This window comes from Anomaloglossus baeobatrachus, chromosome 12 (assembly GCF_048569485.1).
Source record: "Anomaloglossus baeobatrachus isolate aAnoBae1 chromosome 12, aAnoBae1.hap1, whole genome shotgun sequence".
Taxonomy (NCBI): domain Eukaryota; kingdom Metazoa; phylum Chordata; class Amphibia; order Anura; family Aromobatidae; genus Anomaloglossus; species Anomaloglossus baeobatrachus.
This window is the reverse complement of record NC_134364.1, coordinates 37,880,247-37,894,477: the sequence shown is the minus strand read 5'-3', so window position 1 is coordinate 37,894,477 and position 14,231 is coordinate 37,880,247. Positions and strand designations below refer to the sequence as shown.

Here is a 14,231-nt window from a genome sequence, read left to right as displayed (position 1 = left end):
ACAAGGAGAAGAGTTTTCCCAGCAATTGGTCCACGCAAAATTTTTCTTAAAATCCAGTATTCTTTATTTAAGACATATTAAAAAGTCCATAACATGGTCAGGAAACCCATAGATGAGAGGACTGTATATAACAGTATGTATATGTGTGTGTGTATATATATATATATATATATATATATATATATATATATATATATCAATTTATTTTATTTTTTTGTTTTGAGTGCACAGTTCTGGAGGCAGATAATGATGAGAAGAGGCTCATAAGTGGAGAAAGAAGCATATTTTTCTGAATAAATACATTATAAGTTTCTTATATTCTTCTATACTATTGATTTCTGCCTCATTTGTTGAAATGACTGCCTATTAAGGACACATGAAAGTTCTTCTTGCAGTCTGACTCATTATGCATACAAGACATTCAGAAGAACATTGCGAGTACATACACAAATATAGCAGTTAGCAGTCTTTATCTCAAGCCTCGTTCGTCTTAGGATCACAGATTCTGTAGTCACGAGGGATTTCTGAGACATTTACCTGTTTCTCCATCTCGCTCTCGTATTCCTTGCACACAGACACGCTCATTGGAGACACCATTTGTCTAAGCCATCATCACTCTTTCTATCTGCTGTGCTAAGACTAATGAAGATGATTTGTTCCTGGGCTGAGGACATGTAAAACAGATTGTAAAGAATGTACAGTTTGTCACCTAAGGCCCAAGACGAAGTAGGACGTTTAGACTTGTTTTTGAAAAGACGGCGGTTTACTTTTTTTAGTCTCTGCATTTTGATTTTGATCTCAAATAATTAGTTGAGTGACAGTAATGGAAAAAAGTGATTTGCGTATGCACCACCAGAATATAGATCGTATAATAATAATTCACTATTAGTATTAGGACGAAGACAGAAAGTGCAAATAACTTAAATAAAAGGTAGCAAGGAGGAAGTGTCCATAATCCTGATAAAACCGTCACATTAGAAGGGTCAACATACAAAGGTGTGGGGGTATTATCTCCTCCATACTTAAAGGGAATCTGTCAGCAGGTTTTTGCTCTATAAGCTATTAAAGCTGTAGGGGTTGAGACAGAAAGTTCATGCAAGCCTGTGTTGTCACAGTCCAGTCTTTAAATTGCTATATTTGTTTTAGCAGCTGGACTCTTATCATTACTGTGGTTAGTTCCCTCATGCCATGTTATCCAGCATACCTCCCCCTCTGATTGATACCCCACTGTCAATGTACAATTTCTATAGAGACCCTGGTGTGGGCGGGGACAGCCCCTGGACTCTGCTACATGTCTAAAGCTAAAAATGCACATTGTATCAGAACGGCTGCAGCCAGTAATCTAAGTGATACATCGTCTGATTCAGAATCTCCTTCCCTACATCATGATTCTCTCTCAAAAACTTGCTGACCGATTCCCTTTAACGCTGCTCCTTCTTACTTAATGCTGCAAACTCTTGGTGGTCTCCTGAGATCAACATCTGGAGAAAGTGAAACGCTAGTGCTGCAGGCAATCAGCGGTTGCTGATTGGCTGCAGTGTTCAGATTTAATTGCATTTTGCCCATGCTGGAACAATACAAAATGCTTCAGCTGATTAGCTGCTTGCGTAATGCATGCGTGCTCAGTACAGAAAAGTGGCCTTCATTTTTTTTTTTTATTATTAGGGGATAGAGCTCTTCCTTGGTCTCATTAAAAAGTTGTTGTCCATTAATGTCTGGGACAGCAGTGCTTGAGATTTAGGTGGTAAGGTTCATTTTCTTATTTTTAGGTACAGCAAGCATTTGGAAAAAAAAAGTAAAACATAGACAACCCTTTTAAAGTGCTCATCCACTGTAGATTGTGGTTAGTCATTATTTGGCCGACAGCTGTTGTTCCCAATATTCTCATACATATGCATGCTTGATTGGCTCAGTCATTATTTGGCCTACAGCTGTTCTTCCCAATATCCTAATACACATGCCCCGCTTGATTGGTTCAGTCATTATTTGGCCGACCGCTGTTCTTCCCAATATTCTCATACATATGCATGCTTGATTGGTTCAGTCATTATTTGGCCGACTGCTCTTCCTCCCAATATCCTCATACACATGCCCGCTTGATTGGTTCAGTCGTTATTTGGCCGACAGCTGTTCTTCCCAATATCCTCATATACATGCCCGCTTGAATGGTTCAGTCATTATTTGGACCAGACAGCTGTTCCTCCCAATATTCTCATACACATGCCCGCTTGATTGGTTCAGTCATTATTTGGCCGACAGTTGTTCCTTCCAATATCCTCATACACATTCCCGCTTGATTGGTTCAGTCATTATTTGTCCGACAGTTGTTCCTCCCAATATCTTCATACACATGCCCGCTTCTTTGGTTCAGTCATTATTTGGCCTACAGCTGTTCTTCACAATATTCTCATACACATGCAAGCTTGATTGGCTCAGTAATTATTTGTCCGACAGTTGTTCCTTCCAATATCCTCATACACATGCCCGCTTCTTTGGTTCAGTGATTTTTTTTGGCCGACAGTTGTTCCTCCCAATATCCTCATACACATGCCCGCTTCTTTGGCTCAGTCATTATTTGGCCGTCAGCTGTTCTTCCCAATATCCTCATACACATGCATGCTTGATTGGTTCAGCCATTATTTAGCCGACAGCTGTTCTTCTCAATATCCTCATACACATGCATGCTCGATCAGCCTAGTATGCATGTGTCTGGAATGGGAAGAGGAGAATAAGCTCCAAGAATCCATAAACAAAAGGATTGGGCTTTAAAATGTAACATGCTGAATATTTCTTTCATTTGACATCTTTAGGGAAGAGTCTGGATGGTTTGTCAGTTCTGCGGAAATGGGTGGGATCAGCAAAATAATGTGTATGGGGGAGGGGACGCATAAGGTGACATGGTAGAATAAATCCAGATATGGGTTTTTAGTAAATGGGATTGTTCTTTCTATATAGTATACTGCACTTTGGATATAATTTGCCTTTTTAAAAGCTTCTTTGTTCCTCTTTATTTTCCCCATTAGATAGGTAAGACACTTGAAAGCATCGGCTGTCTGTTCTGATCTTTGCATTTTGTAATGATCTCAATCCATTTAGGCTTTGTAGATCTGATGCCTTCTGTGATTTCTTTCACTAGTCAAATAATAGGCAGCTGGTGGTCTTTGACTTAGTTTTCAGATATGTTTTGTCTCTGAACACTTTGTAAATGTAATACTTTGCCAATGCAGAAAAAGAACAGGGAATATAATAATGCAAAGTTACAAGAGAGCAAAAAAATGTATATACTGATGGAAAATATATTCTAAAGTGTCAAAGATAACCTGACACAGATCTTATTCTTGGCTCATCTACTGTCATTTTACATAAACTAAAAATGACGAGCGTCTGGATACAAAAGACTGTTTTTATGAATAGATTTATAGCACCTAGACAGAAGATGTGGCTGTGTGTGACTAATGTATATACCATAGGTAGCTATACTATATACTCTACTCACAAAAAGTTGGGGATATTTGGCTTTGGCAGAAAATTTATGGGAAATGTAAAATGTTCACGCTAAAGTGATATCTTATCATGAAAGTCGGGCTTTTCAGTAGAGCTGCACACTGAAAAAGCCAAAAATGTACAAGGGAAAATATGGCACTGCATTACTGCAAAAGAGAGATGTTTAGTTTATGTATTGGCCAATGCATGTAAGCTCGGAAACCAACAGCAAGGTAATCTCTGTGATCCGGGAACCTAACTTAAATGCCACTATCTAGGTTAAAAACATCCGTATCTGGGCAAAATGCCACTATTTGGACTACAAACCTCCATGTATTGGCGGCTAGGCTCCGGCTACAATGGTTCTGAACACAGCCAGGTCTTAAGGGGGTGTTACACGCAGCAATATCGCTGGTGAAAGCACCCGCCCCCGTCGTTTGTGCGTCACGGGCAAATCGCTGCCAGTGGTGCACAAAATCGTTTGGAGCCGTCACGCATACTTACCTGCCTAGCGACGTCGCTGTTGCCAGCGAACTGCCTCCTTTCTAAGGGGGCGGTTCGTGCGGCGTCACTAAGCGGCCGCCCAATAGAAGCAGAGGGGCGGAGAGCAGCGGCCGTAATATCCCGCCCACCACCTTCCTTCCGCATTGCTGGCGGCCGCAGGTAAGCTGCAGTTCGTCGTTCATGAGGTGTCACACGTAGCGATGTGTGCTGCCTCGGGAACGACGAACAACCTCCGTCCTGCACAATCAACGATTTTTTTTTAAAAAGGAACGACGTGTCAACGATGGACGATAAGGTGAGTATTTTCCATTGTTTAAGGTCGTTCCTTGCTGTCACACGCAACGACGTCGCTAACGATGCCGGATGTGCGTCACGGAATCCGTGACCCCGGTGATATATCGTTAGGTACGTCGCTGCGTGTAACGGGGCCTTTAGGGCGGAGTGCTCAGTCAGAAAGAGACTCACTAGAAATATCTAAAAAACTGACCCGCACATCCAACAAATGTGAACAGGTGCTAACTGAAAAAACATAGTAACTATAAAATGCATACAGCTGCACACTGAACTTTCCCTTGTACATTTTTGGCTTTTTCAGTGTTTGTTGGATGTGCGGGTCAGTTTTTTAGATATTTCTAGTGGGCATTTCAGTAGAAGCATGAAATGATCAATTGCTCATCTCAAACTATTTATTGAAACAAAAGCCATCAGTTGTGGTATACCCCTGCAAAATGTCATTGTCTTAGTAACTTGTCATGTGGCTTTGAGGATCAATTACACCTGACAACGACGCCTCCTGCTGGTCACAAGTGGAGTATTGTCTGCTGAGGCAATATCATCCCACTCTTCTTAAAGGACGTGCTTCAGGTCATTGAGGTTCTGGGGTACAGAGTTACGGCCTCTACACTGCAACTCAGCTCATCCCATAGGTTTTCTATGGGATTCCTGTCTGGAGAAAGTGCAGGTCGCTCCATTTAGGTCCCCCAGTCTCCAGCAGCCGTTCCCTAATAATGCAACCTCAATGAGCTGGAGCATTGTTGTCCATGAAGATGAAATTAGGCCGGTGTTGTGCATGCAGAGGCACAATGACAGGATTAGTTATGTTATTCCAGTTGTGCCATTCACAAAGTGTAGGGTAGTTATGCATTGACTAGCCACAGCTGCCCACACTAACACCACCCCCACCAAAGGGTCATCTGGTGACAGTGGATGATGCACAGCACTCTCCTTGACTTCTCCAACATCTTTGGCAACCATTATTTCTGCTTAGCATGAATTGACTTATATGAGTGAACAGCACTGAGGCCCACTGGTCCCTCGTCCAGCGTAGATGACGCCTGTGCTTGGTGGTGTGGTCAGGTACCTTGCAAGTCGTCTAGCACGTAAACCACGCTGATGTGAAAAGGTTTTAAATGTTCTGATGTGACACTGGATGCCTTTCACCTCCTTTATATGTGCCTGGAGTTGTGTGTCATTCATCATCCGATACCAAAGGGCATTGTTCACAATGAAGCAGTCACCAGTGTGGGATGTGGCCAAAGGACGTTCACGTGTCTGCCTTTCTATGACTTTTCCAGTCTCTCTGTATCTCTGAGCAACCTGCTGGTGACACTCTAAGCTCAGTGGCCAGTTCCATCTGAGATCTTCCTGCTTGAAGCCTCGCAATGACAAGGTACTGCTGATCAGTTGTGACGTGTCGTCTTGGTCTCATGATGTAAAAATGTGAACAGCGTGATGAGGACAACTGTTAGAATTATTATTATTTTAACTGAACCCTGAAATTTCTTGGGCGATTCATGGATCAAAACACTTGTTGTGAATTTTGCAATCAAGCTTCTTGTTAGAGAACAGCAAGTTAAGCAAAAAGTCCTGAAACGTTGAACTGGACATGTGCATCCAAAAGTTTAGAGAAGGTCACCTTAGGATCACCTATAAAGGTTAGAGGGCATTTAGGAATCATCCTGAAATTTCACCCGAAAGCCAAATGCACTACTCACAAAAAGTTAGGGTGTGTGTTGCCCAGGGTAGCTGGACTATATACCGTACTATAGATGTACAGGGCCTTGAAGAAGTATTTATACCCAGTGAACGTTTCCACATTACACCCACAAACTGAAATGTACTTTATTGCCATTTTATGTACTGTACCAACAGTAAGTAGCAAGTATGTGTGGAGGGTAAAGAACTGATGCATGGTTTTCTAAATATTTTAAAGATCTAAATCTGAAAATTGTGACGTACATTTGCATCCAGCCCTAAATAAAATCCTCTGTGAATGATTACCTTCAGAAGTCGCCTACTTAGTATATTGAGTGCACTTCTGTGTAATTTATTGTTAGCTAGGCCGGTGTCACACGTGAGTGCCTCGCGGGTATCTCACACGAGTCTCGGGTTGCATCACCCGTCACGGCCACACACTCTCCGGACAGGAGCGTCTCAGCTGCATAGAGATGCATGCAACCGACCCGCTCCTGTGAGGAGAGTGTGAGTCCGTGCCGGGTGATGCAACCCGAGACTTGCGCGAGATACACTCCAGGCAATCGCAAGTTTGATACCGGCCTTAAACTACAACTGTTCTGTGAAGGCCTCAGAGGTTTGAGAACATTTAGGGATCAGAAGGCATCATGAAAGCCAAGGAACACACCAGACCGGTCAGAGATTAGGTTGTAGAGATGGTGTATATATCCCGGGTTGATGAACTATAAACCATAGATGTAGATCTACTATAAACTTTATACAACCCCCCACCGGATTGTAAAGTGCTGCAGAATATGTTGGCGCTATATAAATAAACTTTTTTTTATTATTATTAATAATAAACTTTAGATGAACTTTAGATGTAGCTGTACTATACATATTACTTTTATAGTACATCTATACCTAAAATCAAAGTGGAAAGGTCACTTTTGTTTACTTCACTTCAGCAGTTATCTGTTTACTCACTTGATCGCTGCAGCCAATTACCGGTGTCAGCAGTGATTGGCTGCAGCAGGCACATGATGGCTGAAAGGACGTCAACAGAGACGTCATTAGTGCTGGATTGGTGGGGGGATCAAAAACCTTTTTTATTTGTTTTTAGCATTCCTTGTAGTTAGGAAAAATGTTCTTTCGGCAATTCCAGCTGTTGACCACCATTGCTTAGCTGTTCTTACGCTTCTATTTCTGTGCCTGACATACAGGTGTATATTTTTCCACTTCAGCTATTGTTGATCCATTAATCAATGGGGATCGTTGTTTGTCAGACAATCCACCATCTAGAGTACCCCTTTAATAAATTCCACATTTAAACCCCACAAATAATGTAAACTAGGTTTCTTCTACTCGGGACAAACTGACCTCTGCAGCTGATCAGTAGCCGCTGATTAGCTGCAGTGTTCCTGTGAAATTCTCGCCGGTTGTTGATACCCGCAGACCGGTGACTGACACGGCACTAACTTCATAGACCTGGGACGGGCTAGGAAACTAGTATCAATTTTAATTTTTCTTGCTTTCCATGGCCAGTTCTTACATTTCTTACCCAGTTATTATGGGCACACCTCTTTATGCTATGTTTGTTGTTTTCATTTCTAAAATGTTTTCTTCTCCATTTGATGTCGTCTCCGGCTGGATATAGAATTTTGCTAGTTTCTTGCTACCAGTGTGCATGTATTTCTAGATGCATCTATGAGCATGACAAAAACATGACCGCACCTCGTAGAGCCACAGTGTAAAAAGAAGCCTACGTGCAATCGCATCACCTATAGACTCCTATAGACTCTGTGGTGGAGACACGACTCCCATGTAAATAGTGTGAAGCTGCAGCCCGATGCCTGATCCTGGGGCATTATCCCATAATTCGGTATCAAAGTCTAACTTCATGAAAGAGCTAGTACTGTCCCAAAACGCGTTGTAATTGTACAATATGGGTGCAGTTGCTTGAAGCAGCACCAGCCCTGCAATATAGAATACAGAATTGCAGATAGACTGTATAAAAATAAAAGTAGATGTGAATTCAATATTAACGGTCATGGGATGTTCAGCTCTGCCCACACCTGTTGACACTGTGTCTGACATGCAACCTGAGGCTGGTGGAGTGTTCAGCCAGAGTCGGGCGTTGGCTGGTTCTGGTTCACTGGTGTCCGGCTCTGCAGGAGTTAATCCCTGCAGACTGGTGAGCAGGACCTAAATGCTCATGTTGCTGATTATATGGTGATTTGTGCTCCATTTCTGAGTGGTGTGAGAGTTTCCCTGTTGTGCGTTACGTCCCCCTTTTTTTGTTACTCCTCTGTACACATATTGTCGTTTCTGTATGTTTTTAGTGCTGTGTGTACAAGTTTTTGTTCATCACCGTCTGTATTATTTGCAGGGGTTTTGGTTACTGGGTTCCCGACCCGCTCCCTGGGCGAGAGGGAGGTATTATCAGATCTTGGACAGGAGACAAGGCCACGTTGAGGGCTTGGACAGGAGACAAGGCCAAGTTGAGGGCTTGGACAGGAGACAATGCCACGTTGAAGGCTTGACCCTGACTACCATCAAGTCTATCGTCAAGATAAGGGACAGCATAGGGTCTCCAGCCTTAAGGCCCCATTACACGCACCAAGATATCGCTGGGGTCACGGAATTTGTGACGCACATCCGGCATCATTGTGTGACACCTACGAGCGTCCGCTAACGATCCGAAAAACGGCAAAAATCGTTGATTGTTGACACGTCGTTCCTTTCCCAAATATCGTTGCTGGTGCTGGACGCAGGTTGTTCGTCTTTCCTGAGGCAGCACACATCGCTACGTGTGACATCCCGGGAACGACGAACAACATTGTTCCTGCGTCCTCTGGCAATGAGGTGGGAGTGACGTTAATGCAGCTGCTCGCCGCCCCTCCGCTTCTATTGGTGGCCCACTGTGTGACGTCGCTGTGACGCCGCACGAACCTCCCCCTTAAAAAAAGAGTTTGTTCGCCGGCCACAGCGACGTCATTTGGAAGGTAAGTGTTACACATACTAGTGATATTGTTCGCCACGGGCAGCGATTTGCCCGTGACGCACGCACGACGGGAGCGGGTGCTATCGCTAGTGTCATCGCAGCATGTAAAGCGGCCTTTAGGGTCAGCCTAGGAGCTTCTGTACCACCCGTACTTCTCTGTAACATTAACACAAGAAAACATGGTGGGTACATCCAGCTGTCCACAGAGATCCATGAAGCCCGCCTGACACTTAACGGCAACTGCTCCAAAGAAGATTTCCAGTAATTTTAGTTTCTCCCTTGCCATCTATTATTTAGTAACTAAAATCATCACAAAGGCTGGTGCGGCATCAGTGAGTGGAGAGACCCATGAGTCTGGGAGTACCCCCACTGCCAGGTTGTGCCCTCTGACCCCCGGCTTTGAGCTCCATCTTAATTGTTTTATTTTATAAAACTGAGGATGTGGAAGTGACGGAGAGGAGCCCTGTAATAATAGGCATCTCAAGTGGATGAATTGCAGTCACTTATTTGCCACGGGAACGCAACTGACATCTCGGTGTTGATGTTCAAGGTTTATATCCCGCCGCCGACACTCGCACTGTCATCCTTTAATGTTGTTTCCTACTTTATCTGCTCAAAGTGGCAGACTGTCTCCTACGTATAGGACTACAGATCCAGATGAAGGATTTCCAGTCCCCTGGGTCACAGAGGACAATTTTTCATGACTTCTCCATATTGTTAAATGTACTTTTTATGTGCCCTCGCGCATTCACGCAGTGATTATTTTATAATGTAGGTTAAAATGTGTCTGCAGGTGTTTTTGTCTATATAACCTATACACTGCTGGGCTGTGCCTCGGGGTGCACTATTAACACTGCCGCTTTACAGGCACAGATTCTCGCCTTTATGCTTCCTAAGGCAGTGATTTAAATGGCACCCGGGGAACCGGAGAGCACAAGATGTCATAAGTTCTAGCCTTGTTTAGTTTAATTTGCTCTGACCAATCGCTGGCCATATTATTAAGGAAAAATATAACTTCTTCTCAAACTAATGCCCATAATGCCAACTTCACCATGTGATTGGACCCGTGGAAGCGTGTTTAACGCGAAACGGCCGTCGCCCGTGAGGGATCCTGCACCCGGTTCCTTCACTGACTTTTTAATATGCACTGCTTAATTTAATAAAAAAAGAAAGGGTTTTTTTTACCAGAGATTCGGTGTGCCGCTGGACTTTTTTCTATATAGTTCCACAACTTCACCATGTCCCCCACTGAGCCAGCCATATAGGCCATGTCCCCCACTGAGCCAGCCATATAGGCCATGTCCCCCACTGAGCCAGCCATATAGGCCATGTCCCCCACTGAGCCAGCTATATAGAAGCTTCTGCAGTATCATATCACCGTAGTACCAGCCCCATAATAACACTCACGAATGTTCTTCCCTTCTTCACGATCACCAGCCAACAATGTTCTTTTTCTGGTGTCCCTTTGTCATCCTAGGACAACTATTGCTAGGACATGAATAATGCAGGAGCTGGAGAGACAAAATTGGCGCAAATCGGGTCTTACCCGGGTGGGAGATGAGATAAGAGGTTGCTTACCTGGGTTGGTTGTGACAGTCACCACAACTGTGCTTTTATCCTGAAAAAGGAGCTATTGCTCAGAAACGCGTAGAAATCATACGTTCCAAAGACGTTTCCAGTCTTATACGTCATACTTCTTAACCACCTCCTCCTCCTCCCTTTGAACATATTGCTAGGATATGGCACACCTTGGTATAAAGATGTATAACATATCTGCCAAAGTGCTACACCTCTGCAATCAGGGAGTGCGCCTCCTAAAATAAGGTGGTTTCCTCCACCCAAAAGGACAATACATTGCATATTACATATAGCCTAGATGACTGAGTAGAGACCGCAACAGGAGCTGTTTCCATTGCTAGCACTCAATGTAATGTGGGTGTTCATCCTTACAATATGGATTCCTTTCCTTATTGATGTGTTGCAAGTATATAAAATTTGCTTTAGTTTTATCTTTCAGCTAAAGGAGATGTAATAAGACATTAATAACATTAATTGGTGTCTATAACCTAACTGCCTCCATTGTTTCTCCCTATTTTACTTTCCTGTCATTACTCATATACTGGAAACAGCAATTGAGGAGTTAAAATTGGCACTGCCGATGCATGTAAAGAGGACAAATCAGGTAAGTCTTTTACAAGTAGTTTTTTAGGTCTACTCGTTTCGAAGTGTAAACTTCTTCATCAGGACAACCATTGTGAAAACTGTGTCCTGATGAAGAAATTTATGCTTTGAAACACATGGACGTAATAAAACTACTTTGAGGACAAATCAGGTAAATATATTAGAAGTCGTTTATTAGTTCTACGCGTTTCAAAGTGTAAACTTCAAAAAGACAAACTACCATAAAAATTCGTTTTTATAGTAGTTTCCATCCTGATGAAAGAAATGTACGCTTCGAAATGCATAGACCTAATAAAACTACTTGGGTGAGGACAAGTCAGCTAAGTATATTACAAGTAGTTTATTAGGTCTACGTGTTTCGAAGTGTAAACTTCATCAAGGCAAACTAGTAAGAAAACTAAATTTTATACAAGGTTCTGTCCTAATAGAAGTTTATTATTATTATTATTATTATTGTTTATTTATAGAGCACCATTGATTCCATGGTGCTGTACATGAGGGGGTTACATACAGAATACATGTACACGTTACAATAGACAGACTAGCACAGGGGGAAGAGGGCCCTGCCCTTGCGGGCTTACATCCTAAAGGATTTTGGGGAGGAGACAGTAGGTGGGGTGTAGGTGGGGCGGCAGCTCCGCACGGTGGTGGGGCGGCAGCTCCGCACGGTGGTGGGGCGGCAGCTCCGCACGGTGGTGGGGCGGCAGCTCCGCACGGTGGTGGGGCGGCAGCTCCGCACGGTGGTGGGGCGGCAGCACCGCACGGTGGTGGGGCGGCAGCTCCGCACGGTGGTGGGGCGGCAGCTCCGCACGGTGGTGGGGCGGCAGCTCCGCACGGTGGTGGGGCGGCAGCTCCGCACGGTGGTGGGGCGGCAGCTCCGCACGGTGGTGGGGCGGCAGCTCCGCACGGTGGTGGGGCGGCAGTTCCGCACGGTGGTGGGGCGGCAGCTCCGCACGGGGGTGGGGCGGCAGCTCCGCACGGTGGTGGGGCGGCAGCTCCGCACGGGGGTGAAGCAGTGAGGTCATTGAAGGTTATAGGCATTTCTGAACAGATGAGTCTTTAGGTTCCGTTTGAAGCTTGCGAGTGTAGTAGATAGTCTGACGTGTTGAGGCAGTGAGTTCCAGGAGACTGGGGATGCTCGGGAGAAGTCTTGGAGTCGGTTGCATGAGGAGCGAATGAGAGAGGAGGATAGAAGGAGATCTTGGGAGGACCGGAGGTTACGTTTTGGAGTGTAGCGAGAGATTAGTTCAGAGATATATGGAGGAGACAGATTATGCACAGCTTTGTAGGTCAGTGTTAGTAATTTGAATTGGATACGGTGGAAGATTGGGAGCCAGTGGAGGGACTTGCAGAGAGGAGAAGCGGGGTGGTATTGAGGAGAGAGTTTACATTTCGAAATGCATAGAGCTAATAAACTACTTGTAATATACTTGGCTAACTTGTCCTCATCCAAGTACTTTTAAGTATATTACAAATAGTTTTAGGTCTACATACTGTATTTCGAAGTGTAAACTTACATTAGGACAGAACCTTCTATAAAAATTTAGTTTTCATACTAGTTTGTCCTGATGAAGACTTTTACACTTCGAAACGCGTAGACCTAATAAACTACTCGTAAAATACTTAGCTGACTTGTATAATCCAAGTAGTTTTATTAGGTCTACGCGTTTCGAAGCATACATTTCTTCATCAGGATGGGAACTACTATACAAACTAAGTATTATAGTAGTTTCTGTCCAGTTGAAGTTTTAGCTCTACGCGTTTCAAAGTGTACACGACTTTTAATACATTTGTCTGATTTGTCCTCATCCAAGTAGTTTTATTAGGTCCATGTGTTTCGAAGCGTAAATTTCTTCATCAGGACAATTATTTTATATAGTAGTTTCTGTCCTGATGAAGACGTTTTACACTTCAAAACGCGTATACTTAATAAATTACTTGTAGTATACTATCCTGGCTTGTCCTCATCCATCGGCAGCGCGGATTTTAACCCCTTAACTCCTGTCTCCTGATTTCTACTATCCAAGGGGCTGCAGCAACTATGATATTAAGCGATTCTCTGTTTCTGGGTACACACCCGCTGCCAGGGGCTCGCCTCCTTTTTCAACTACTGGTATTATACAGTTGCGCTCGTCTCTTCTTAGGCTAATTCCTGTATTATGCATATGCTTGGTATGGTAGTAATGTTCTGAATCCTATTCATGTTTTCTGTTGTTTGTGCCACATTATCCCCCTTTACATCTTATGTCTTCTGCAGAGATTGAAGGAGAAGTCATTTGACGAATGGAAAAACATCCGAGGGCCTCGTCCATGGGAAGACTCTAAATCATATCAAGACCACCAGAGGATGAGCATCACCAAAGACACCTAAAATGTAATGGATTCCAAAAAGGAGCGGGGGGGGACTTCATAGACATAGGACAGAAACTGTGAATGTTTTCCATATCATGCACACGGAAACATGGGGATGACAGAAAACATGTCCTGTACAAATAACAAATCCCGCTTCAACACTCCCGTGAAATATATTCCGCCAGGTGGCCCTTGATGAAGCGCGGAGCCTGACTGTGATTTTGTGATTGTTTTCGTTGACCTGCCAATGACTAATATTAAACTATGTTTATGCAATGCTGCTCTCCAAGTACCTTTTTCAGATTTCTGCTCATGATTGCGGCAAACAGAATATTAAATCTTCCACATAGGACCAGCCATATAAATTGATTTCTGTACAGAAATGTAGGAGCTGCAGAACGGGAGCCGGTCAGGAGACAGATGAAAGCTGCGTCCTATGTGAAATAAAGCATAACCTATGTAACGCATGATTGTTCCGGGGAAGCACAGACACAGATTTTAGTTTTGAATGACACAATTCACTTTACCATATAATGTTCTTAAAAAAAAAAAAAAAAAAACAGGGAAAAAAATGGAACAGTTCACCTTTGTATATTGGGTTTTGCATTAAAGGCCGCTTTACACGCTACGATTTATCTGACGGGGTCACGGTTTTCGTGACGCACTTCCATCATCGTTAGCGACGTCGTTGCGTGTGACAGCTACGTGCGACTCCGAACGATTGCAAATAGGGTGAAGATCGTTGGTCGTTGAC

General features: G+C 43.7%; 1 protein-coding gene across 2 annotated transcripts in view; it reads left to right on the top strand.

Annotated features, from left to right (window-relative positions):
- The window catches only part of COX16 (cytochrome c oxidase assembly factor COX16), a 95,115-nt gene extending 81,362 nt beyond the window's left edge, over window positions 1-13,753 (top strand). For both annotated transcript variants that reach the window (XM_075331100.1, XM_075331099.1), the window contains one exon: window positions 13,383-13,753. In XM_075331100.1, the coding sequence (XP_075187215.1) occupies window positions 13,383-13,496 (114 nt within the window). In that variant the 3' untranslated portion in view covers window positions 13,497-13,753. The remainder of the gene's footprint in view (window positions 1-13,382) is intronic.
- Window positions 13,754-14,231: the final 478 nt, after the last annotated feature.